Genomic DNA, 24,562 nt, shown 5'->3' with positions numbered 1-24,562 from the left:
CGACGTTATACCAGCCCGTCGCTTATCGGACCAGATAAGGCGCTCAAAGTGCCCCACCCTAGCACGTCGGATCGTGCACAGTCAGGATTGTTCCAATCTACTATCACAATACAATACAACAAAACGCAACTACTCTATTGAAGGCCATCAAAGCTATGCAGCATAGCGCGTCTATCCACAGTTGTTTGATCATAATATCATGTGTAGTCCTTGGTTTGAGCCCAGCGGTATGCGGTTTGATACAGACAACATTGGTAGTAATAATAGTGGTATATCTATCGTAACACTAGACGACATGGAGTAAAGCCAAATTCATGAGGATATCAATCAACGCCACTAAAAACACCCGGTCTCTATAACGATGACGGAGTCATAAGAGCTGCAAGCTTCTCATACACAGTAAAAACTATGCCGCCACTGAAGACCAATCGACCCAGTCGCATCGTGCTGCCACTCCAGAAACCGCGTACACCAGCGTGTTGCATAACGCTCCAAAAGGCCTCCATTGTACTCGCGCCTTGTGCGCTCTGGGCGCGCGTCTTGATAGTATCGAATGGCTGTGTTGCATAGACAGTGACGGTGCCGGCTATGGCACCCAGCCCGAACGTGACGAAGCTATTCTGCGGCAAGTTCTTCTGGCGCGCGACATCCTTCAAGACGTTGTAGGAGCCCATGCGGACGGCAGAGGTGGCTGACTGCTTCATGGTAGTGGAGACGAGCCCGCGGTACAAGCCAGGCAGGCCGTGGGTGTGCAGGATCATCTGTGTGGCGTGGAGGCCCCCGCGATAGCGCGCGGCACTGGTGCTCTTCGCGTTGTCGATCAGGGCCGTCTTGACACGCTCCGTGGGCGTGACAGCGACGATGCTCTCAACGCTGCCGGCCAGCATTCCTGCGAGGACGCCGCGCGCGGGAGACAGCACGCCCTGCTCATCGGCGAGGCGGTTGCGGATCGAGTCGAAGGAGAGGAAGCGCACGCCGGCTTTGAAAGCGGTGCCCACTATCAACGTAGAGCAGCCCGTGTAGATGGCGCCGACGCCATGGGTGCGGGCGACGTGAGCGACCACGGCAAAGGGGTTTTTGGAGCCACCGCTGCCGGCCTGCAGTTGGGCGCGCGTCTTGGCAAACTCAAAGGGATAGGTCGCTGTGGCCTCAACGCCGCCCGCAACGGCACCGGACAGCAGCGAGACTAGGGCGGTTGGGGTCTGTTTCTTCGCGGCTGTCGAGGCACGTGACTTGGCGGATACGGGCGCGGGCGACAGGGCGCCGACGTCGACGCTGGGGGGTGCAAGTGTTGCGCTCATGGTGTGCGATGCCGGCCCCGAATAGCCATGTTGCTATCTATATCTTCACACTCCCGTCACTGTTCCCGTCATCACTCCCGTCATCACGACTACCCGTTTGGCCTACCATGAGCGACCGCGGTATTGACCGCTACCCGTCTGAACGGGCCGGATACGCAAACGGACGACCGAGTCATGCACAGTGTGCCGCAGGAGGAACGTAACTTTGGAAGTCACGACAAAGGCGAGTGCAGCGACGTGTGAGATCAAGGGCAGTGCGGAGCAGCCCACGTGCGTCTGCATCTCTAACAACCTGCAGGTGGCAGAGACTAGAGGCGGGGGCCTAGGCAGAGCCTATCACGCAACATTGTAGTAGCATGCTAAGTCATGAACCAATATGCCGCTCCGGGAGACGGACCCCGATTTCGAACGTGAACTCTTCCAACAAGTCAAAGCAGCCTTCAACGAAAAGTACGGGTGTTTACAATACTGGCTCCCACTACCGCTCATCCTCGTCGATGAACAGGCGGAGCCACCACTACCATGCCATGAACCCGCAGAGGAAACCCTCGCCATCAGCGCCCACGTGTCAGCACGCATCCATGCCCTCTACTCGCAAAGTGCCGCCGCATATGCGTTAGTCCAGAACCCGCCCACCAGCATCGCCCTTAACATCGAAATCGAGACACAAAAGTACGACACAGACGACCTAGAATATCTCGTATGCTACCACCGCAGACACCACTCGGGCCGGCTACAGCTGCACAACCCAGAGAAACTACCCGATCTACCCTTCATAACCAGCCTATCCATCAGATCAGCGTGCGGCTCCGACGCCGACACCGCAAGAGACATACGCCCTCTATCTCCCCTCGTACCACTGCAATGCCTCGTTCACCTGCCAGCAGTGCAAGAATGGACCGCCCGCTGGTTATGGGAAAGACCAATGCCTTCCGCCCTTTCGAGCAAGGTGATGCGCGAGCACTGGACCTGGCCGTGGGAAGGTCCCTTACGAGATGCCCGCCACGAGTTTGGCAATGCCATTATGCACCAGGAGGAGCACCTCTGCGGCAAAAGGATCCCCGCCAGTCTAACAAGAGCCGCACTGCACTTCTACCCTTTCTTCTCACTCCCCAAACACGACCAGTCGATAGCCCGGCCCAACCTGATCCACCCCGCAGATAAAGACCCAGTCTCCATCGGCCTGTGCAAACTCGGTGCCCAACTAACCCTCTTCGACATCCGCGCCATGGTGACTCCCGACCTCTTCCCCATTCCCAACGCCCCAACCCCGCAGCAATGGTCACAAATGCGGCGCTTCAGACTCGAATTCCATCCCTTGCGTCCAGACGGGCGGTGGTACTTCATCGGTCTCCGCGGCGAGGATCCGCACGACTCTGAACAAGGAGGCTATGAGATCTCAGACACCGAACATTACCCCCGCGAGATCGACCCAAATATGTGCGGAGATCTTCGTGGTCAGTATGATTACGAAGTCACCGACGGGCCCGAATACGCTGTAGACATGTTCCGCGTCCAGCCCTGCAGAGAGCGCATCGAGCCGCTGCTTGCGGCGTTTGCGAAGGCGCTGACGAGCGAGAATATGTCGGATCTTGAGGACGCGGAGGTGTTTACGCACTTGTGGTGGTACCCCTCGGACGAAAGAGAAGTGGAGGAGTATGGTTTAAGGATGAAGAAGGGGCATAGATGGGGTGTCAGGTTCATTGCTGAGGGTGGTGGAAAAGAGCGGACAGACGGCGACGCTGCTGCTGCGGCAATGAGACTACCGGTGGTGCAGTGGCAGGTTGGCGACTGGAGACCCAGCGACGAGGTTATGGATTTGTTTGAAAGACTGGGACAGCAGGAGTGGCTTGATCTTGAGTGGGGTAGGTATAGAGATACGGCGGGGCGCGATTTGCTGGGTAATAGCCAGTCTTCACCTATATAGTCGGGCACACATGATATTAGTCATGTCTACATTTCCATCGACTTTCACGTTCGCGAGTAGTGCGACAGTTGCGTAGCAAAAGGTAAAGTTATAATTGGGCAGTTGTCGCCGCTGATTACTATTCATTACGACCTAGACTTTGTGTTCAGAGTGGAGGCATATCGGCACTGCACATGATTTCACCTAACCGCTCAAATCCCGTGTGTGCAGCGACTTTGTCCCGACTAAATACACATTGTCAAAGCGAGAACGTCGCTCATGTCCGATACACTATTCTGTGTATCATGTTGCTCAGACCACTCGCTTCCGCTGTCCAGCCAATCCAAACTCACACATCTCACTTCTCCGGAGATGCCTTCCCATCCATAGCAGTGATAGCACTACCGCGTGGCACATGACTTTATACCCTGGCTGTTGAGTCGATCTGACACCACGTTACTTATCTTGCAACGTACGAGACCCTAAGACCGACACCACCCAGCCAGTCAAAACTTGGAAAGTCGATACGAGTCAACAAACATATTACCAAATCAGGTGATATCTAGAACGTTCGATGGGGGTCCCTGGTATGAAGGAGTGCCATGCCGGGATGGATCATGATGGGGCGCACTGTTGATCAGAGGATTATAGGAGATCTGTCGTAAAGCAGGGGAGGTCAAGGCACGGATGGGTGGGGGAGGGGATGAAGGTCTCTCGTTGGACGTCGTAAGCTTGGGCGGGTGGGGGCGGCGGAGGGAGGTGATGGCCTTCTTATTTACATGTGAGCTGCGATGGCCAACTGCTTGCACTGCCATAGATCCCGACAAGATGCACTGTCGATCGGGTTATGTATGAGGCATCTGCTCTCAAGAATTCCTAGGTAGAAACCCGAGGCGTGGTTGAATACTGTCAAGCAACTGCACGGAAGCCAGCACCATTCAGCGTTTGAGCCCCTGACATGATGGACCACCGGTGCCAGGATGGATCTCGATGAGTGGCGCTGTTGATCGGGAGATAATATGGGAAATCTGTAGTAAAGCATGGGAATTCAAGGCGAAATGCCATCGTTCCACCTCAAACGGGCCGAATGCAAATCATGCCGGCTGTCATGGGTCGACGTGGCTGGGGGGCGGGATGACAGAGTTTTGACGCCCTTATGTCGTTGCCAGACTGGTGTTGAGAGATGCAAGTGAGTATGAATAGGATGCTGTAAGTCGCGTCGAAAAGTGGACGTTAGCATTACTACAACTGACAGGACCCAGACGATGTCGCGAGTCATGCTAGCGCGAGGCTAAGCGAATGACGCTGGCGGTGCGGTGAAGTCTACTGATCTCATGGTGAGCGTTCGTACGCGACAGTGCCGACGCTGCCTTGCACACCATCCAACCGCCCGCCTCCAGGCTTCCGCCGCATCTGAACACGTTGCGCATACCCTTTGACAGCGCCATCGCCTGCCTGCCCACCCATTGGTCGCCGGTACCCCGGATTTCTCCACCAAAAGTTAAACGACCCGACTCATCTTGCTCCACCGAATGCCTGCCTTGCGACGCCCTTCTTGATCACGACACCACTCCATTCCAGAACCGCCTTCCAGGCGTTTGTATTTGCGCCCTTTGCTGGAACACCCCCCGATTCTTTGTGCGAGTCAACGAACTGTTTCGAACAATCACCCGGTGGTGTAGTAAAACTGCGACAACAAGACAACAATCTGGACTGCGCCGCTACATAATCGTGACGGAATCGCGCGAACTGGGGCCTACGACTAAACTCCATCATTGACTTGGAGTGTCTGTTCGCACTCCCACGGCTTCGCATCTGCACGGAATTGACAAGGCTGAGAGCCGCGCTCGAGGACCCGCGAAGAATCTTTCAGGCCGGCGGGATCACCGGATACACACAGCAGACGCACCCATCAAACATCTCCCTCGCTCCAGCCACACGAGGCGCGCGAGCACTCATGTCGAACCGCAAGCGGCGCGCGCCGGGTGCTTCACCACAGGCTCCCACTCAGGCGTACCAGCACGACATCCCCGCGACCGACTCATACATGAACTGGAACGACCCCACGGCTGGCGCAGACATGAACTTCACCGACCCGCCGCTATACGACTACAACGGCCAGAGCATGGGTGGGGGCCACAGCCGCGTCGTGTCGCTCGATGGATACAACGACGGCGCGGAAATGGCGGGGCAATTGGTACGGCGAAACACAAACCAGCAACTTGCACCTGCGCCACGGCGGAATCAATGGGATGGATTTGCTAGTCCGACGCAACAGTGGGAGACGGTGGATGACGACGAGGAGCTGGAGCAGAAGGCGGCTATTGCCAAGAAGGATGCACAGGCGAAGCGGAAACAGATCCCGCCATTTGTGCAGAAGTTGAGCAGGTGAGTATCTTGCAAACTGTACCCAGGACTGTGACTGACCTTGACAGTTTCCTCGATAACAACAAGAACGAAAACCTCATTCGCTGGTCGGACGACGGCAACTCCTTCATCGTGCTCGACGAAGACGAATTTGCGAGGACCCTGATACCCGAGCTCTTCAAGCACAACAACTACGCGTCCTTCGTACGGCAACTGAACATGTACGGCTTCCACAAGAAGGTGGGACTCTCGGACAATTCGATGAAAGCCAGCGAGACAAAAGCGAAAGCACCTAGCGAGTACTACAACAAATACTTCAAGCGCGGTCGACAAGAGTTGTTATGGCTGATCCAGAAGCCGAAGAATCCTGTCACCGGACCTAAGCGGAAACGGGACGAAGAAAACAAGGGCGATAGTGACGAAGACCGCAAGTACATTCAAGATACAGGGGGCGGAGGCTATGTTGAGGAAGTAGCCGTCAGAGGAAACGAGCAGATGGCCATGATCCCGCGTTCGGAGTACAACAGCCTGCGGGTTGAAGTCAGGGAACTCCAGCAACAACAAAAGCTCATCTCCAACGTCCTTACCCAGATCAAACGCCAGAATGAGGAGTTGTATTCACGAGCGACGTCCTTCCAGGCGCTGCACGACCGCCATGAGAACTCTATTAATGCCATCTTGACATTCCTCGCCACCTTTTACAATAGGAGTCTAGAGGGTAATGCGAATATGAATCTGGCAGACATGTTCCCCGCGGCACGACAACAACATCACGGCAATGTCGTGGATGTTGACGACTATCCCATGCAAGAAGCACAAAAGTCACCGCAATTGCAGAGGAACAAGAAACCGCTTGCCATTTTACCAGCGCCAGCTCCGAACCAGGACTACCTCGCTCCAACGACGACAGGTCGCGCCACGACCATGAGCCCAACAGCCCGGCCACTCGCTAGCCCCATCACACGGCCTGGCAGTCGACAATCAGTGTTCAGGCCCTCAGTATCGATGAATCGCCAGCAGTCCCAGTCGTCGCCATTTTCTCAACAAACCAGAGACAGCATAACGCCCTCCCAAGTCAAACCCGACCCCGCCTCCAACCTAGGCCCACTGGCCGACAACTCGGCCATCATGTCCGCCATCCAAAACGCAAACGCCACAGCAACCAACCACTCCGGCACTTCGCAACCCCCACCTTCAGACTTCGACTACGCCGCCGCTTTATCAAATTACCAAACCCAAGACGGTCATGTCCCTCTCACCCCACAACAACGCAACGACGTCCTCTCCCAAATCGTAAACAACACGTCCGCCCAAAACACAAACAACGCGCTTACCAACCCGCACCCGCCTGAAATGGACCGCCTGCTGGGTGATCTAGCCCAGTACCAAGCAACGCAGCAACAACTAGAAATGCTACAAAAGTTATCCGACCAGCAAAACAGCAAAATCCAACATATCCACGAGCGTATCCTGCCGCTATCGCCCACAGGCCAGATCTCCGGCTTGGGCGAGGGCAACGACGGGTACTTCGGTGGCGCAGCCGGCGACGACGGCGGCCTAGGCGAACCCGGCGGCTTCGACCTCAACATGGGCCATTTCGTCAACGACGACGATTTCTTCACCGCGGACGCGAATCCTCCCGATCAAAAAGCTACAAACGGCATCAACACCAATACTAACGGCGGCGGCCTACCTGATTTCACATTCGATGCCAGTACGCCTTTTGATGTCGATCCCGCGAACGGCGATACCGCTGGTTTTGATTTCGCGGATGACGCGAATGGGATTGGCGGGGAGGATCCTGGGTTACTCGGTGTGGATGACGCGACGGGTGCGAATGGGACTGTGAACGGCGTGGGTAAGATTGAGAGTACAGCGAGTGGGGGCAGTAGTAATAGTACTAGTCCTGCTGCGACGGTGGAGGAGGTCGAGGATGAGACGAGGAGGGGGAATGGTGGTGGGGGTGGAGGTGGGGGTGGGAGTGCGAAGAGGAGGAGGAGGTAGACGGGTGGATGTGAGAGATTGTACAAAGACGAAGGGGAGCAGGGACGGGATGGGATGGGATGGGATGTTGTATTTGATTGATGCGGAGGGATTACGACAGTCACGACTGGATCGAGTGTTTTATCAGCCATGCGCTTTTTCGCTGGCATTTTTTCTTACGGATGTGTTCTTGTTTGCATGCACATGTCGTGTTTTTTCTTTCTTTGTATTGTGAGGAAGGAATATCAGATACCCCACTTCTTCATATTGCGCCGTTCATTATACTCATTAGAGATGTCGTAGATGTACCGATTTTTCAGTAGATATCGCACAGTCTCATCATCACGCATGGAGGTTGCTACACTATAAGCAATAGCTATACGAACGAATGCAACATTCGAGGAGACGGAAATACTTGTCTCGATACTGATGAGCGTACGGTGCCACCGTCCTTTGGGTGGGTGGGGGAGGCGGAGGGGAGGAGGAGGGGAGGAGGTGGATTTTAGGTTTAGCAGGATAAAAAAGCAACAGACATCTACCTCTTCCTCTCTCCGCCTCCGCGACCCGCCCGTGGCGGAGAACGAAACTTGTTGAATCAAGTAATATGATACAAGGAGAGGTGTATCAGAGATGACCAATGGTCTGAAATTAAAGATAGACATGAAATCTGGTCGAAATACAGCACGTACCAAGATCCATATGTCGAAATGAGTACCATGAGCTCGAGGGAAAAAAAGTGACCTTTTCTAGTCTCATAGATAGCTAAAATGTAGGTATCAAACGCCATACGCCGTATCATAACCCCAGCACACTTTATCAGCGCCACACAATGCTGCTTTGAGGAACATCCTCATTGCAAATCCGATCAGCAACACTACTAGCCCGGGTATCTACCTCATTTATCGCCCTTCTTCTTGCGCAAAGACTGTCCAGACCCTTCAAAATGCTTCGAATCTTTCTGCTCACCCTCCTCTTCCTTGCCCTTGAGCGGCTTGATCTCATACCCGAAGAACAGTTTGTTGGGTGGGAGTCTGAGCGGCTGCGGGCCGTTGGTGCGTCGTACTGTCGGGGGCGGGTTTGAGGACTGTCCCGCGATGGGGGTGGAGGCTTGGGGGGTGGGTGCCTTGCTGCCCTTCTTGAGCAGCTTGTGACCGGTGGTGAGGAAATTTGAGGATGTGGCCTTGGCTCCGTTGGCTGCGGTCGTCGATGATGGTGCAATGGCAGCGTAGTTGATTGCGTCTGCCATGGTGCCGTGCGCGTGTAGTGTGCCGCCTTTGCCGCTCATGACACCCTTTCCGCTACGCGGTGTGCTTGTGCCGCTGTTCCTTTGGGGCTCTTGGTAGCCTACTGGTGGAGCGAAGTCGACGGAAAGATCAGTCTCGATGGTGCAGACGGCCTTGCTTGGGTGTTCTGGCTTTGCCTCCAACACTGCTATGCTATACACGTTGTCGTTGTATGAAAAGGTGAATATGTCGCCGACTGTAAGGCATGAGAAGTTGCGGAACGCGGTTTCGAGCACGGCCTTGGGGTCGGAGATTTCGAGGAAGGACGAGTCTTGTGGTTGCAGCTTGATAAAGGTGCCGAGAGGGATGTCGGTCGACTTGACTTGTAGCAGGTCACCGGGCTCCAGCTGGAGTGTCTCCATGAGCCAGTATGGCAGGTAGATCTTGCCCTCTTCAGCGATGAATTCCAGCACACCTGCGTGTGTCTTCTTCCCGTCCGCCTTGCCGTTTATGAGCTCGAAGAGCATGGGGTATGTGATGTGCAGCCTGGTGAGCTTGTCGAGAGCACTCGGAGGGAGGAACACTTTGCCGCCGTGGTTTGCCTCGTGGCGCTCCGGGCCAGGCAACATGACGATGGGATAGCATCTAAAGTACTCATCGAAGCGTCGAGGAGCGCCGCCGCGACGTGCGGCGAGGGACTGGTACATGGCCATGGGATCGTCTTGGTCGTAAAAGTTGGGGTTGAACTGTACGTGGTGAGTGTAGGACAAAGAAGGTGGTGGGTCGCACTTACCATTTTAAGTGTACGGAATCAGTGAGTCAGAGGATTTTGTAGAGGGCAGTGAATGGTTCGGGTATTGTTAGGTAACGGCGGGCAGGTGGTAGAAGTAATACGTATTGATGAGAGGCCTGGGATGACGACCGTGGTTGGTAGCAGTACAGCGGGCCGTTTGAGCCAGTGAGAAGTCCGCTAAACTCCGATTAGCGCGTCGTGGCCCAAGCTTCAAATTAATCGCGTCCGACGTCACTGCCTGGCCGCCTGGACTCACATATCGCCAAACCTCTACTCTGAGATACCGCGCAACGTTGCTAACCATCATGGCCAGCTCCAGTGGAACATACAACCCCGCGCGACCGAAGCGCGCTGGCGAGCAATTCACGCGAACCCACCACATGGACGCCGACGAACATTCCACCAAGAAGCCCCGCTTTGACCCGCGCAACCCCTCCACGCTGGCTCCGGACGCAGACGACGAAGAAGATCCAGCTCTCGAGGCTGACGTTATAGGAAAAAGCGCAGGCATCAAGCGGAACGCGGTCAACATCGACGGCTACGACTCAGATAGCTCCACGGAGAACTTCGAGGCGCGCGCAGAAGCCCGGCCCAACAAGGACGAGCCGCCCAAAACCGAGGACGATGACGACGACATGTTCGCAGAGGACGATAAGGACGATGAGATGGACGAGGGATTGCGCAGAGATCAGACCAAGAAGAAGAAGTTGCGCTTCCTGGACGATGCAGAAATCGAAGGCCAGGAAGTGAACAGCAAGTCTGGGGGTCATGTAGCTGTCGACTTCACCAAGGGTCCGAAGAGCAGAACCGATGAAGTAGAGAGTAGCAGCGACGAGGGCGATGACGAGTTGCGCGACCACGTCCCCTCCGACGTCGACGAGGAAATAGGTGCTGGCGGCAAGAAGAAGCATGCGCCCAAGCTAGATGCTTTCAACATGAGCGCCGAGCAGGAAGAAGGTCGTTTTGACGAGGCCGGAAACTTTGTGCGCAAGGCCTTCGACCCCGAAGCTGCGCAAGACTCGTGGTTGGATGGCATATCGAAGAAGGACATCAAAAAGGCAAAGGAGGCGCAAGACAAGCTGGATGCCGAGCGAAAGGCCCGAGAACGGGCTGAAGACTCCATCGTCACCAGCGATGTCCTGTCGACCCTCATCGCACACCTCGATGTTGGCGAGACACCCATGGAAGCTCTCGTGCGATACGGCAAGGCAGCACCGAAGAAGCCAGCCAAGAACTGGGCCAAGAAGAAGAAGAGCCAGGCTATGGAGGTTGATTCAGATCCATCGCAGGATGCTGCAGCGATCAAGGCAAAGGAGGTGATTGATTCTATAACCGAATGCGCCAGTCGGCTGTCTGATCGCGGCGTCGAGGACATTTACGAACTCCCCCGCGAATCCATCATGCGGCAGTACAAGCGTGAGACGGGAGAGGACTGGAAGAACCCGAACCCGGAGACAGTGCAGTGGGAGTTCCACTGGCTCAACGCACCAGAAGGTGAGATTAATGGGCCATACGACCAAGCGACCATGCAAGCGTGGGAAGCCAGTGGGCAGTTCGCAGCAGGAGCCGAGTTCCGACGCGTCGGCGAGACTGAATTCTCGCGGCTGCTCGACTTTGAGGACTGAAGGGGCATGCAATTGATGTAAGCACAGCCACGATGTCTGTCTGTCGCGTAACGAGTCCGCAGAAAGGGATGATGGCGAGACGTCGCGCCCGAGAGTGGTGTTCGGCCCAGTGGCCGGATTCACATGATCAGCTATGCATGCAGGCTAAGCGATCCTACAAACCACATCTGCTGTGCTCAGCCAGTCGGAAACTTGATAAAAGCGGGAAGCCGTCCCTGATCGTCTTCCATGGCCGAGTATATGCCTAGCTTTCAGATGGTCTGTCAAATGAAATGAGTGAGTGTGCTGTGCGGCGTGGCTGCGCAGCGTGGATGAAGATTATACAGCGTTATGTGTAGACCACAATAGAATATGAACAAGCAGTGTCAAGCGATGACCGTGAATATGCAGCCTTATTCCAGTTGCACATCTGGGGTGCAGCACGATGAACCGTACCAGGGGAGATTACCGGTGGCAGGGTGCAGCTGACGACGTCGCGTGTGCTCATCATGCACCCCGAGCGTCTCGGAGGATTCTGGCCAAAGGAGCAGGTCCCTCGAGTTCACGACGGGGCAGATTTGGCCTGTCTCGACGCCGTTGACAGCAGACACTTCTGGCAGGCGTTGATGGAAGGGAAAAGCAGAGTTGGTGTTGTTCCACGTTATTGGCAGGGAGCTAACGCTACGGCCCGCCACCTGGCGACTTCCAGAACGCCGGGCCATCCCTCTGTCGCCCTTTTGTGAGGCTGGCCCGTCTAGGGAGGGCGGTGATGTGGCGCGTGGGCAGACATGGTGGGCATGAGTAATGGGAGGTGTTGGGCTCTGGCCAGGGCATCTGTGCGGACGAGGGTATTTTAAGAGAGATGTCATGTAGACCTCAGACGGCGGGAGGAACAAGCCGTATACACAACTTAATACCAAACACGACCTAGGCAGAGTGCAGCGGGAGATGGTTTACGATGGGCGTCAGCCAATCAAGATGGATAAGTCGCTGACTCCTGACCTGGCCAGCCGTTCGCTGCGCGCGAGACTATTGAAACAGCTGCCCTCTGTCGTCGCGGGCACGTGTGCAGCCGTCTCCCCGCGCCGTTAGTGGGTGTCAGGACAACTTTTGCTTCCAAGCGGCGGGCATCGTCGTCGCATCCAGCCAGCTACGCATCCACCCGGTCGCGTGTTAGCGATATTGAAGCCCTCTGACGTCTGCTAGCCTGTTGTTCGCGTCCCACCGAAAAGTGCGGCTCGAAAGGGGACGACTGCGCTGGGTCCGCCAGGCATCCCTGATTATTACCATCGCCAGCCAACCTCGACCACGCAAGCTCGAGCTCACGCCGACCCCTTTTCTCCTCCGATCCGACACGACCTGTTTGCGACGGCCGCCTTCCGCTCATTTCACGACATTACGAGCTTGGACCACGTGCTACTCTTACCTCCGCTGTTAATTTTCTTGCTCTGCACCCAAACACCGCCCCGGCCCTCCCTCGCCGCACACATATAATGTACTCGTCGGCGTACGACCAGTCGACGTCGCGCTCGCCCATTGCCCAACGGAACCAGCCCCACTCTGGCTCCCTGCACCGCATGCCCTCTCGCCAGTTCGACGCCTACCAGCAGGTCCAGCAGCCCAACACCATGTACGCGCAGGACGACCACCAGCAGCGGTACGATCAGCCGCGCAACTACGAGCGCCTCAACCAGACCATGCACGCCGGCGCCTACGGCTACGACATGGGCGCGCCCCAGGGCTGGAACACCAACGCCTTCTCCCAGAACCAGGGCCTGGGCTCGCTCGGGGGCGCCCAGCAGGCCCGCATCAAGTCGCAGCAGCGCGGCGGAGGACGGAGCGCACTGCCATCGGTGAGAACACGACATTCACATTCTGGCACGCATAAGTACTAACAGACCCCAGGGATGGATGGACCAGCAGCCCCAAGGCCTGCCCAGCTTTGCCCTGGGCAACAACAACCTCGGCGCCATGCAGAACACGAGCTACGGCCACGACGTCGACGAAGAGCTCATCCCCACCGCCATCGTCATCAAGAACATCCCCTTTGCCGTCAAGAAGGAGCAGCTCGTCTCCCTCATGACGGAACTGCGCCTACCCCTGCCCTATGCCTTCAACTACCACTTCGACAACGGCGTCTTCAGGGGCCTGGCCTTTGCCAACTTCACCACCGCCGAGGAGACGGCCGCCGTCATCGAGTCGATGAACCACTTTGAGCTCAACGGCCGGAAGCTGCGTGTCGAGTACAAGAAGATGCTGCCATTGGCTGAGCGGGAGCGTATCGAGCGGGAGAAGCGTGAACGTCGTGGACAGCTCGAGGAGCAGCACCGGCCCCTCGGCGGCGGTCTGCAATCACAGGCTTCGTTCGGCTCCCTTGCCTCGCACATGCCCGCTACATCGCCATCGCCAGTTTCAGCCATGCGAGCTGGATCGGCGTCAAAGACTGTTGGTATGTTTGCAGACGGGACATATGACGGGAACATTGCTAACAACTATTTAGACGTCGATCTCAACGACCCTCAAGTGCTCCAATTCTACACGCAGTTGCTTTTGTTCAAGGAGACCAAGGAGCGCGACAGCATGACGTTCCCCCCGAATCTGGCGCCTCTCCAACGCCGCACCGTCCACACTCTAGCCCACCAGCTAGGCCTCGCGCATGTGTCCAAGGGCACCGGCGAACAGCGACAGGTGCATATTTTCAAGGTCCACGACAACCAGGGCCTCAGCCCCCCGATGCCGCAGATGCCCAGCAACCACATGGAGCAGCCTCGCCGCAACCTCAACCGCGCAGCGACCACCGACTTCAGCGATGTGCGCGCCGAGGGTGGATTCTACAACGCCTTCAACAGGCAGCCATCAGGTCTTCTCGGATTCCCCGACTCGCCCGGCGGCCTGAACGCAGTGCCCAACCTCCGCGGCGCCAAGTCCTACGCTGACCTCCGCTCCTACACGCCTTCGCCCGCGCCCTCGACCGCCAGCCACCCCATCGGCCGCCCAGGCGGCATCTCACTCGAAGGACTTGGCTACAGCGGTAGTTCGACCAACCCCAACGGCACCCCCACGACGGGCTCCATGTCGCAACGCGACGACAGCCTGCTCGAGCGCGAAATGAACCGAATGCAACTCAGCTCCGGCTACCCGCAAAACAGCAGCCCGCGTGCTCTGCGCCAAATGACGTCTTGGGATGCGCCTGGCCCCATTGGCGGCCACCGCTCCTTCAGCACAAACTACGACGACCGTCCGTCGCGCCAACCCCGTGGACCCCTGCCCGAACGCGGCCAGGGCTTCGGCCGCCCCCGCCAAAACGGCCATCAGAACCGCAACAGCGATGAGCTGTCGAGTCAATCCAACGTCGAAATCCTCGTAGGCCAATAGCTTAATTTCACGCAACGACGAAAATGAATGTCGACGCACGTATCCTCACTCCTTCTATCACACCAACGAAACGTGCGATGGCGCCCTGACAACCACTCAATGAATGACACGAACGTCTTTTAACGGCCCTCGCTACTTTACCACGCCAAACACACACCCTGGATTGAAACCTTTACGATGCATACGAAGAATGATGCTACGAAACGGTAGAAAGATAAGACATTAGTATAACACCTCCAAGAAGATCCAGACTTTTTCCCCCCAATGCGGGCTCGCTGCCCCAAATATTTCCTCCCTCCCATCCATTCATTCTCGGTATCCCCTGATCTTGGCATTCTGGGTTGCGCAAAGCAAAAAGCATCATTTCATGAACATATAGGATTTCATGTTGTTCGTAGTTTGCTGTTTCATGTATCGCCCCTTTTTCTTGTCTGTCGTTTCCAGTTTTTCGATTCGCGGTTTTTTATTACTATAGTCTTTTGGATAGTGCTGGCCCCCAGGTGGTGCGACAGGATTGTAATGGAAGGTGTTGCAAATTTTTGAACCTTTGAAACTTGAAACTTGAAACTTGAGCCTTGAATCTTGATGGCATTCTTTCATAAGTGCCCTTGTTCCACGCATGTCAACCTTGATGATATAGATCTCGGTGCTTTTTAAACTGATACATGGCAAGTTCACGCGGGACCTCCGTCTCCGCGAGTGTGACAGGTTTGCTCATTCGGAAAGGTACCCAGGTTATTTCTTCGTGAGCCAACCTGCATTATAAGATTTTTTAAGCCATGGCTGCATCTATCTTTTCCCTCGTTCATCCTAGTAGACACAGCTCAAGCTTCAAATACGTCAAACAGCACAAGCATTGACGGATGCAAAACCATTATGTCATCGAAGTGTATTTTTATCGCTCAAAGTAGGCGCTCAAGTCAAATGCTCAGCGCACATCCACCGCCAAAGTAAATCCAGCAGAAGCAAGTCTGTCTCGCGTACCAAAGCCCCAGTGCCGTCGTCAGACCGTGTATATACCGCTAAATGTCTGATGCGATGCTGCATGCGGACTTGCATGCGCGACGGAGGCAGAACTAGTGATTCCCCCGGAACTAGAGAACGGGGGAAAGAACGAGAGATAGTGGTGGAGGGGGGAGAGGCCAAGATAGCCTAAACCATCTCATCAAGCTCCTCGTCAAGAACCTCCTCTTTGACACCAACACTCTTTCCATCGCCGCCAGATGAGACGTCCTCCTCTTGGACTTCAGCCTCGACACTCTCCTCCTTCTTGCCCTTGCTCTTAGCCTCCTTGGCACGCGGTCTCTTGCTCGGCGTAGCCAATTCGTCCTCCTCCTGACCATCTGCGCCATCTCCAGCCTCAGCGCCCCTCTTCTTGCTACCGGGTGTCTTGCGCGGCGTCGCAGTCTTCTTCGCACTATGACCCGCCCCGCCCTCCGGCAGATCCCAGCTGAGGTCGAGGTAGAGGTCGCGTTGTTTGACGCGGAGCGCGGAGATGCGGTTGCGGATGCTGCCGATTGAGGTACCTGGGTGTGGGGGGTTAGTGGGGGTGTTGGAGATTGGAGATTGGATGGGGGGAGGGGAGGGAGGAATGAGAGGAGGAGGGTGGTAGTGGGGGGAAGGTGGTGTACCGCGAGGACAACGGGCGGAGACGTAAGGAAAGAAGTGTAGATGAGAGGGGAGGAGGCACATACCAGGGAACGCAGAAGACAACTGAGGGTACTCGTCTGGCTTGACGTAGCGGCCTTGAGTCAAGAGGAGGAGCTATCAAAATCATTAGTCGTGCTGCTGTGAGGTGGAGTATGCGTGATGTAGTAATACCTTTGTATCGTTTGGACCTTCCCATTTGAACGGCTGGACTGGGTGTCAGTCTACTGTGTAAAAGAAAGCTGAGGGGGTGTTACTTACACCGCCGGCCTCGCTAGCATCGCCGTTGGTAGCTGCCTTCTTGGGTGGCATGGTCGTCCGAGTGTTAGTTGTTGTGGGGCTTGAGTTGGGAAAAGGGTCCGCGGCTTGCTGGGTTTGTGTGGTGAGGTGGATGGTGTAAGAGAGAGAGGAAGAGTAGAAGAGGAATCAGGCTAAGAGACAAGTAGAAACGAGGAATTTATACGTGTCTCGAGCGGGAGATTAGAAGTGCGAAAGAGGAGAGAGGTGAGAGTGAGATTCTACTTGATTTCCTTTTCAAGAGAACAGTCACCTTCACCTTTGCACTTTACCCAGCGGGGAGAGACACGGGAGATTCGCACTTAAATCTTGATTTTCAGGGTAAGGTAAATCCCGCAGATTATGCTGTATAATTCATACCGCCCCGGGGCCAGAATGCGCAATAATCAAGACAGTTTATGCTCCAGATATCGATCCTAATGAAGTCGTACCTAGAAACCGACTACCCTCGCCCATGACTAACGTCTCAGTATCTCAGAAGACCTACATATCCTCATCAAGAACCTCCTCCTTAACCTTCCCACCATCCTCCCCACCTCCCTCACCACCATCCTCCTCAACACTCTCCTCCTCCTTCTTCTTTGCCTGAGTCTTAGCCGGCCTACCCCTCGGCTTCTTCGCCTTCGGAGTCTCCTCCTCAACATCATCTCCCTCTCCCGCCTCTTCCTCAGCATCCCTCTTCTTGTTCTTGCGCGGCGTAGGAGTCTTCTTCAGCACCGCACCACCGTCAGGAAGCGTCCAGCCGTACTCATCAAAGAGTTTGCGTTGCTCGACGCGGAAACGGGAGACTTTGATTTTTACGCCGTTGAGGTTTGTTCCTGAGGGAGGGGTTAGTGGGTTGTTGTGATTGGGGGGTGTGGTGTACGGGGACGTGGATGTGGCGGTGGTGGTTGGGTGGGAGAGACGGGTTTTTGTGGGCGGTGGTAGGAAAGACGGGAGGGAGAGGGGGAAGGAAGACATACCAGGAAAAACACCAACAAGACGCTCGTAATCTTCGCCCGTGAGATAGCGGCCTTGGGTCAGGATGAGGAGCTAGTTCAGCTGTGTCAGTTCCAGGTCCTTCTCACCCATACTGAACCTGGCTTACCTTGTTTGCGTTCTCGAGTGTCCAACGGAATGCCTAGTCTTGAGCGTCAGTCAAGCGGCTCGAAAACATCGGGGGAATAACAAAGTGACATACACCGCCTTCAGCCTCGCCACCCTCAGCTGCTGCGACCTTCTTCTTGGGAGGCATCGTTGGTGAAGTGGTGAACTGCCCAGGTGGTTTGTTGGTGTGCGGAACTGAGGTGGGAGTGTTGGGTTTGTGTGGGTTGGTAGATTGTGTAAGAAAATTGGAATGTGGCGATGGAGGAAGAAGAGGGGAGAGGGGAGAAGATATCACGGAGCCGTTTAAGTAGACGATTGAGAAGTGCGGGACTGAGGATGGTGAGAGTGAGATCTGAATCTAGATCCGTGCAAGATGAGGGATTTCAAGCTTACCTTCACCTTTGCACGCACAAAGCGAAAACGGAAATCACTAAAGACGAATTCGAAAATGGGATTTGTTTGGCGGAATAAATCCCGCAGATAATGCAGAGTGCATTTGTACTGACAGTTTGCTAATGTTCGAGGCAGTGCCTTACTCAAATATCCCTCATCATGAAGAATCAGTAGAACCCATCACACGCTCCTACACCCATTCCCTCAAGCGCCCAGAATGCCTAGACATCCTCCTCAACCAACTCCTCCTTGACAAAGCCATCATCCCCATTCAGCTCACGAAACAGCTCACCACCAAGCCCATCATCCTCCTGGACCTCCTTCTGAACAACCTCCTTCTTTGGCTTGCGGGCACGCGGCTTCTTAGCAGGCGACTCCATCTCACCAGCAACCCCAGCATCACCACCAGCACCGTCACCACCCTCCTCGCCCTTATCAGCAGCGCCCCTCTTCTTCGGCGACTTGCCCGGAGTCTTCGAAGGAGTCTTCTCCGCGTCACAAGGGAGAGGCCAATCTAGCTGCTCACAAAGCGCACGCTGCTCCTTGCGCATCTTGATGAAGCGCTGGCGGATGGCGTCCCAGTTTGTACCTGCTAATCGTTACATTAGTAACTAGATACATAGATACACAGACAGTGCGGAGTGTGAAGCGTGGAGTGTGGAGTGTGTAGGGGAAACTTACCAGGACCAGGGAAGGCGCCGACCATTTTGTGGTAGTCGTCTTTGGTCAGGGTGCCGCGGTTCATGGCTAGGAGGAGGAGCTGTGGGGTGTGAGTTAGACGGTTGTGAGGTAAGGTGAGGTGAGGTACTGGGGGATGGGGGGTGGGACTTACAGTGCGCTCGTTTTCGGCGGTCCAGCGGAATTTCTGGGGGAGGTGTTAGTAAATGTGTATGTGAGTGGATTTGGCGTGTACGTACGCCGTCGCCGCCAGCTTCAGCACCGTCATCGCCGGTCTTCTTCTTTGGTGGCATGTTGATTTTTGAACACGGGTTGATCGTTGAGTGCTGTTTGACGATTGCGTGCTGGATGCTCTGCTCAGGCTGTCCGACAAGAGAACGTTGGAGGGTGATGTAGAGAGAGACAGAAGGTTTCGAGGAAACAGTATCAAGATAAGCCACTAGGCAACCAGAGGTGACGAGGAAAAGTGAGAGTGAGGTGCTTCGTTGCGCTGTGCTACGGACCATCAACAAACAAGCGCGCCTTCACCGTGATCTCCAGCAGCGAAGCATCGGCGCAAGAACAGCATGACGTACGGAGAGCAAGGACGTCTATATTGCAGTCGTTCCAAAACACCCTTCGTAAAAATCTCATAATATTTTTACTTGTCTATCCAAACCCCATTCCCAATATATACACATCCCTTCCCTAAACCCTCCCACCTCATCTACCACCATCCACCCCCACCCCTTCAACTCACATCCTCACATCCTCATCCCCTCAGCAATAACCTTATACTCCTTCCTCTTCTTCTGCATGCCACTCCCGCCAAACCTAACCTTCGCCACCCCAATCCACTTGCTCAACCCCGGGAACAGCATATTCTCCCCCACATACGCCGCCGCAAAATTACCCAAGCCCAACACCAGAATAAACACCTTGAACTGCGTATCCAGAAACGTGAGTTCCATCGCTTGCATAACCCACGCCGCGGGGTCAAACAGCATGTAGAGGGTAATGGCGAGGGTAACGAAGATGGTAGTGATAAAAGGCAAGTTGCGACCCATGGGCTCGCGATACGGTTTCCCGACGCTGAGGACGACGGCGGAGAAGATGTATTGGAAACAGGATGTAAGGAACAAAGCTGTGTTTTGGCTGTTCAAGCTGTTGCTGTGGTTGGGGTCCAGGACGGGGGGTTGATACCATTCCTGTTTCTGGACGTAGTGGAAGGCTATGAATTGGACGAGGATACACAGGACCATTTGGCCCAGTAGCGGCGTAAGCACCTTTCGTGATACGAGGTTGGCGGTGGGTCGTTTGCGGCTGAGGATCGGGTAGGCGCCGGACCAGCCCATGAAGATGGCGATGGGCAGGATGAGCAGCAGGTCGATGAAGAGGAATTGGAAGTCGCCGAGGTTACTCGCGCTGGCGTAGAGGAAGGATACGGAGCAGAACTGTATGGCGCTGTAGAGCGACATGTATTTGAAGCAGCTGAAGCTTGTAACAAGAGCCGCACGACCTTCTTTGATGACTTGCGGCACGCAGGAGATGTCGAATTGGCGGGATGTGAAGGGCGCGGCAACCGAGGCTTCGGCTTCGGAGAGCGAGATGCCTACGTCGGCTGCTTTGAGGGCACCGCAGTCGTTAGCGCCGTCGCCGCAGAAGCCGACGCAGTAGTCGATTGATTGGAGCTTTTCGACGAGTTCGTGCTTTTCGTCGGGGGACATGCGAGCGAAGACTTGGCCACAGACGAGCATTTCGCGGAGGACGGATTCGGAGGCGAAGTCGACGATCCAGCGGAATACGTCGCCGCTGACGGCTAAGCTGTAGTTGCGGAGGTTGGAAATGTCGTAGGGGAGGGATACGTCGGCTTCGGGTGGCGGTGGCAGAGGCTTGAGGGTGTTATCGTCAAGCTTGAAGACGGGGTCATCCACACTTTCCCAGCTGAGCTTTGACAGTGCCGTCCGAGAGTCACCCTCTTCGAAGTGAGGCACGAAGCAGTGAGCAGTCTTGTTGATGAGGCCACACTCACGAGCTACACTGATAGCAGTGAGAATGTTGTCACCAGTGCACATGACCTTGCGGATGTTTGCGCGTTCGAGCTCTTCGATGACAGGAGCGGTGCTGTCCTTGAGCTTGTTCTCGAAGATGATGAAACCAACAAAGTCTAGATCGCTCTCTGCTTCCTCGCGCTTCATCTTCTGGGTCTTCAGCCAGTTGAGCTTAGGGATCGATTTGGTGGCGCAGGCGATGACACGGAATCCGCGGTGGGTGTAGAAGGCTAGAAGTTCCTCGTAATCGGTAGGAAAGCTGTCAGGTCGGCAGATCTCTTTCATGACTTCAGGTGCACCCTTGACGTATACTTGTCCGCTCTTAGAGCCGAACTGGCGAACGATAACACTAGCTCTTCGCAGCTGTGAGACGAATTCGAAAGCCTTGAGTACGCCAAGCTCGACTTGCTTCCTGTTGGCTTCGTCTTCAACATCGTCGACATCATACTCTCGGCCTGGTGGCGGTCGGGCAACAGATGGCGAGAGCTTCTGCTCTGGGTCGTCATCACCAGCGTTGCCGGCTTTCTGTTCTCCTTCCTCGTAGCTCCAGCCGGTGAAGTCGAACATCTTGACATCGAGCGGGTCACCTACGAGCTCATCATCGATCTTGCGGAGGGAATGACAAGTGGCCATGGTGTACAGAATCGTCTTGTGTGCAAGGTATTCGACAGTGGGGTCGCGGTCATGCTGCGACGCAGGGAGAATGTCATAAGCATCTGGGAGCAGCTCACTGAACCTGTTTCTTGGTCGCTCGACTACGCGGACTCCAAGAACATCAAGACCTTCCTCGGTAAGAGTTCCAGTCTTGTCAAAGCAGACAACGTCCAGCTTACCACCAACGTTGACTCGTTGGGGGCTGATACAGAAAATCTGCTTCTGCTTTAAGCGCGAGAGGGCAAAGCTGGTACCGATGGTGAGTGTAGCTGGAAGCGCGGGAGGCACGACGATGGTGATCAGATCGAGAGCTCGTACGACAATCAGATGCCATGCGAGGCCTAGATGCACAAAGTTGATGAATGATGCGACGAAGCCGATCATAGCAATGAACGCCATGACGGAGATGTACCGGAAAGAGTCGCGGTAGAACTTGAATCCAGATGGCTTGGGGAAGAGCATCGAGCGGACCAGTGCGCCCTTGGTGGTGTTAAAACCAGTGCGCACAACCATAGCCAATGCAGCGGCTTCGTCATCAACGTGATCTTCGTGCGGTCTGCGAGCGCGGATGATCTTGGTTCCGCTGAACAGCATGTGTCGTGCAACTTCAGGATGGACAGCCGATGCGCTGAGATCTAGGAGGTCTAGAGCGTGGTTCGACATGGGGACCTTGGAAACAGGAATCGACTCGCCAGTCAGCATACTCTCGTTGACGATGCAGTCGCCAGAGAGCAACAAACTGTCACAGGGGAACAGCGCAAGAGAAGGGTCGGTGACTTCGTAGACATCTCCCGGTACAAGCTCCGCAGAGTCGATGTGGGTCCAGAAGCCGCTGCGTAGCACACGGACTTCACATTCGAACTTCGATACCTCTCGCAGTCTCTTCATGGAAGCCTTTGTCTCGATGAGTGTGGTGACGATACTGACGGCCGAGATGATGAAGATGGCGCAGGCGTAGTAGTAGTACTCGTCCATGGACCAAAGGATCAGACTGGCGATCTGGAAGACGTAGAAAGGATGAAAGACCTCATCGACTAGGAGCTGACCGATAGTCTTCTCGGCGATGTCGATTACGTTCTTTCCGAAGACCAGCTCGCGGTAGTCGCGCTCATCGTTGTCAAGACCCTCGCGGAGGGCAGAGACTTCGGTCCAGGTGGGATCTGTCCAGGTGTTTGCGAGGACGAACTTGTCCTTGATGGGGTGGTATACGAAGCGGATGTAGCGGTAGTCCAGGCACCTGAGCTCGCCGATGAGCGGGTCGTCTTCCTCGTCCCATTCCCGTGGCCGTCCCTTTTCAGGGTCGCCGAACACAGTCGAAAGCGACCGGCCGTAGGTTTGCTTGCTGACGTGCTGCACCGCAAACTCGCCCCACTGGTTCTCTGTGACTATCCAATCGCACTCCTTCAGCGGTGAGCTCTTTCCTGTTATCGCGACCCGCCATCTTGGCAACCATCTGAACAGGAGCCAGCCGAGACCCAGCGTCACGAAACAGAGTAGCGCATAGAGCGCGTAGCCAATGGGCGATGTTCTGAAGCCGGCGATGACAATGGTGAGGTCCTCGGTCATAATGTAGATCTTCTGGTTGGACCTGCGCCCTCTCCAGTCGATGCCTGAGCCTGCGCTGCCTGTGGAGGAGTGTCTGCGCAACAGCGGCCGCTCGGATGACTTCCTGCTGCCACTTGACTTCCGGCGCGATGGCGACGGTGAATGCGAAGTTTCCGAAGATATGCCCGCCTCGAGGTCCTCCAACTCCGACACGGTATAGCCATTGTTGTACGTGCTCTCTCCGTCCTCCAGAATGGCGCTATCCTCATCCTCACCCTGTGAATCCTGCTCTTCATCGTAGAAGGCGAAACTCGTCAAACTCGCACTCGAATCGGCGCGCGACCGGCGGTGGCGGAATCCGGAGACGCTCGTGGGGACGCTCTCGCTCATGGGGCCGGAGAAGACCTGGATTGTGGGCGTCAGCTGCTGGCCAGGCTTCCTTCCACGGGGGTTGTAGGCAGGACGGGAAGGAGGCATGGGGCCGAGTTCGAATACCTCATCTTGCGCCATCTCGACATCTTCCATGAAGCTTGCCCTGGTGCCGTCTATTAGTCGCGCCCAACGCGGAGCTGCAAGTCACACGTACTCGCTCAAGTGGGAGCCACGGCGGTACATGGCGCTCATCCGGCGCGGCCGCCGCCTCTCGGGGCTCTCGTTGTCGGCCATGGCGACTTTTGGTGTTTCGCGTGGTGGGCTATTGGGCCATGGTGAGCTTGTGCGACACGAAGTTTTCTTGTCGCGTCGCCTTGGGCTTGCGAGATAGGCCGTGCGGTGTATGACGTTTGAGCTAGTCAGGGATCCGCCTCCGTTCAGGGTGCTTTCATCCCGACAACACCATCAAAACCACGAACGATGAATGCGCCTTGTAGTAAACGAAGTACACGCGATTGTATGTGAGTGAGGAGTCGCTAGTCACGTTATTATGCCGCGATGGGATCCCGCACGGCAATGCAGTGATTGGCTCAGCTACACCGTTTACTCAGCCTCGCAGCATGCATGTCGTCCATGAGGCCAGCTGCAGCCTGTGCAACCAACTCTCCTACAACATATTCTCCACTCACGTATATTCTCGTACCATTGGTCTTGGGACCGCGGCTTCATGGCTCTCACCAATGACCCCAGCGTCCGCAGACACTCATATGCAGCACTCGAGGGCCCAGAGCACATCAGGCTGATCGCTCTGCACCCAGCCTCGTCCAAAGACGCACCCCTCGAAATTACATTTCTCGCATCGACACTCGAGGAACTCGAAGGTCGATACGATGCCATATCGTACACATGGGGGCAGCCAATCCTGACATTCGCTCTACACGTCGACGATGGTACTCAAGTGTGCGTCACGGAGAACCTTGACCGCGCGCTGCGATATTTGCGTTACAGTGATCGGAACCGACTCCTCTGGGCAGACGCCGTGTGTATCAATCAAGTCGATGACTCGGAAAAGTCAGTGCAAATTCCTCTGATGGTCGACATCTTCCGAGGTGCTCAGAGAGTAATGGCTTGGCTCGATCCGGGCAGAGACACTACGCTTGAGCAAAGAGACATGCGGATAATCGAGCGTCTATCCCGAAAGTCAAAGATGAGACATGGAATATGGGTGGAAGGCTGCAGAGAAGTCAGCTGTTTTATCAATCTTCCTTGGTTCAACAGACTCTGGATAGTACAAGAAATCGTCTTCAG

At 55.4% G+C, this 24,562-nt stretch overlaps 10 protein-coding genes across 10 annotated transcripts; 4 read left to right on the top strand and 6 right to left on the bottom strand.

Moving 5' to 3' along the window:
- Window positions 1-353: 353 nt before the first annotated feature.
- Window positions 354-1,301, bottom strand: J4E93_008213 (uncharacterized protein; the record flags this gene model as incomplete). Its single annotated transcript, XM_049346115.1, has 1 exon — window positions 354-1,301. One exon carries the CDS (start codon window positions 1,299-1,301, stop codon window positions 354-356), a length of 948 nt encoding a protein of 315 aa, XP_049196516.1.
- Window positions 1,302-1,677: 376 nt separating this feature from the next.
- J4E93_008212 (uncharacterized protein) lies at window positions 1,678-3,228 on the top strand (the record flags this gene model as incomplete). The annotated part of the gene is made up of 1 exon (XM_049346114.1): window positions 1,678-3,228. The coding sequence occupies one exon, from the start codon at window positions 1,678-1,680 to the stop codon at window positions 3,226-3,228; it is 1,551 nt and encodes a 516-aa protein (XP_049196515.1).
- Window positions 3,229-5,164: 1,936 nt separating this feature from the next.
- On the top strand, window positions 5,165-7,578 carry J4E93_008211 (uncharacterized protein; the record flags this gene model as incomplete). The annotated part of the gene is made up of 2 exons (XM_049346113.1): window positions 5,165-5,595; window positions 5,643-7,578. 2 exons carry the CDS (start codon window positions 5,165-5,167, stop codon window positions 7,576-7,578), a joined length of 2,367 nt encoding a protein of 788 aa, XP_049196514.1.
- An 874-nt stretch (window positions 7,579-8,452) lies between these two features.
- Window positions 8,453-9,576, bottom strand: J4E93_008210 (uncharacterized protein; the record flags this gene model as incomplete). Its single annotated transcript, XM_049346112.1, has 2 exons — window positions 8,453-9,526; window positions 9,574-9,576. 2 exons carry the CDS (start codon window positions 9,574-9,576, stop codon window positions 8,453-8,455), a joined length of 1,077 nt encoding a protein of 358 aa, XP_049196513.1.
- Window positions 9,577-9,878: 302 nt separating this feature from the next.
- Window positions 9,879-11,198, top strand: J4E93_008209 (uncharacterized protein; the record flags this gene model as incomplete). The annotated part of the gene is made up of 1 exon (XM_049346111.1): window positions 9,879-11,198. The coding sequence occupies one exon, from the start codon at window positions 9,879-9,881 to the stop codon at window positions 11,196-11,198; it is 1,320 nt and encodes a 439-aa protein (XP_049196512.1).
- Window positions 11,199-12,670: 1,472 nt separating this feature from the next.
- Window positions 12,671-14,552, top strand: J4E93_008208 (uncharacterized protein; the record flags this gene model as incomplete). Its single annotated transcript, XM_049346110.1, has 3 exons — window positions 12,671-13,030; window positions 13,083-13,626; window positions 13,678-14,552. The coding sequence occupies 3 exons, from the start codon at window positions 12,671-12,673 to the stop codon at window positions 14,550-14,552; spliced, it is 1,779 nt and encodes a 592-aa protein (XP_049196511.1).
- Window positions 14,553-15,704: 1,152 nt separating this feature from the next.
- J4E93_008207 (uncharacterized protein) lies at window positions 15,705-16,511 on the bottom strand (the record flags this gene model as incomplete). Its single annotated transcript, XM_049346109.1, has 4 exons — window positions 15,705-16,078; window positions 16,247-16,316; window positions 16,374-16,406; window positions 16,461-16,511. 4 exons carry the CDS (start codon window positions 16,509-16,511, stop codon window positions 15,705-15,707), a joined length of 528 nt encoding a protein of 175 aa, XP_049196510.1.
- A 468-nt stretch (window positions 16,512-16,979) lies between these two features.
- Window positions 16,980-17,730, bottom strand: J4E93_008206 (uncharacterized protein; the record flags this gene model as incomplete). Its single annotated transcript, XM_049346108.1, has 4 exons — window positions 16,980-17,314; window positions 17,459-17,528; window positions 17,584-17,616; window positions 17,677-17,730. 4 exons carry the CDS (start codon window positions 17,728-17,730, stop codon window positions 16,980-16,982), a joined length of 492 nt encoding a protein of 163 aa, XP_049196509.1.
- Window positions 17,731-18,196: 466 nt separating this feature from the next.
- Window positions 18,197-18,946, bottom strand: J4E93_008205 (uncharacterized protein; the record flags this gene model as incomplete). The annotated part of the gene is made up of 4 exons (XM_049346107.1): window positions 18,197-18,564; window positions 18,657-18,735; window positions 18,808-18,840; window positions 18,893-18,946. 4 exons carry the CDS (start codon window positions 18,944-18,946, stop codon window positions 18,197-18,199), a joined length of 534 nt encoding a protein of 177 aa, XP_049196508.1.
- Window positions 18,947-19,396: 450 nt separating this feature from the next.
- On the bottom strand, window positions 19,397-23,548 carry J4E93_008204 (uncharacterized protein; the record flags this gene model as incomplete). The annotated part of the gene is made up of 2 exons (XM_049346106.1): window positions 19,397-23,417; window positions 23,469-23,548. 2 exons carry the CDS (start codon window positions 23,546-23,548, stop codon window positions 19,397-19,399), a joined length of 4,101 nt encoding a protein of 1,366 aa, XP_049196507.1.
- Between the last annotated feature and the right edge of the window lie 1,014 nt (window positions 23,549-24,562).

The sequence above is a fragment of the Alternaria ventricosa genome (genome assembly GCF_023758065.1).
Source record: "Alternaria ventricosa strain BMP 2768 chromosome Unknown scaffold_16, whole genome shotgun sequence".
In the NCBI taxonomy this organism is placed as follows: domain Eukaryota; kingdom Fungi; phylum Ascomycota; class Dothideomycetes; order Pleosporales; family Pleosporaceae; genus Alternaria; species Alternaria ventricosa.
The sequence above is the reverse complement of the archived record's forward strand: the minus strand, read 5'-3'. Positions and strand labels throughout refer to the sequence as shown.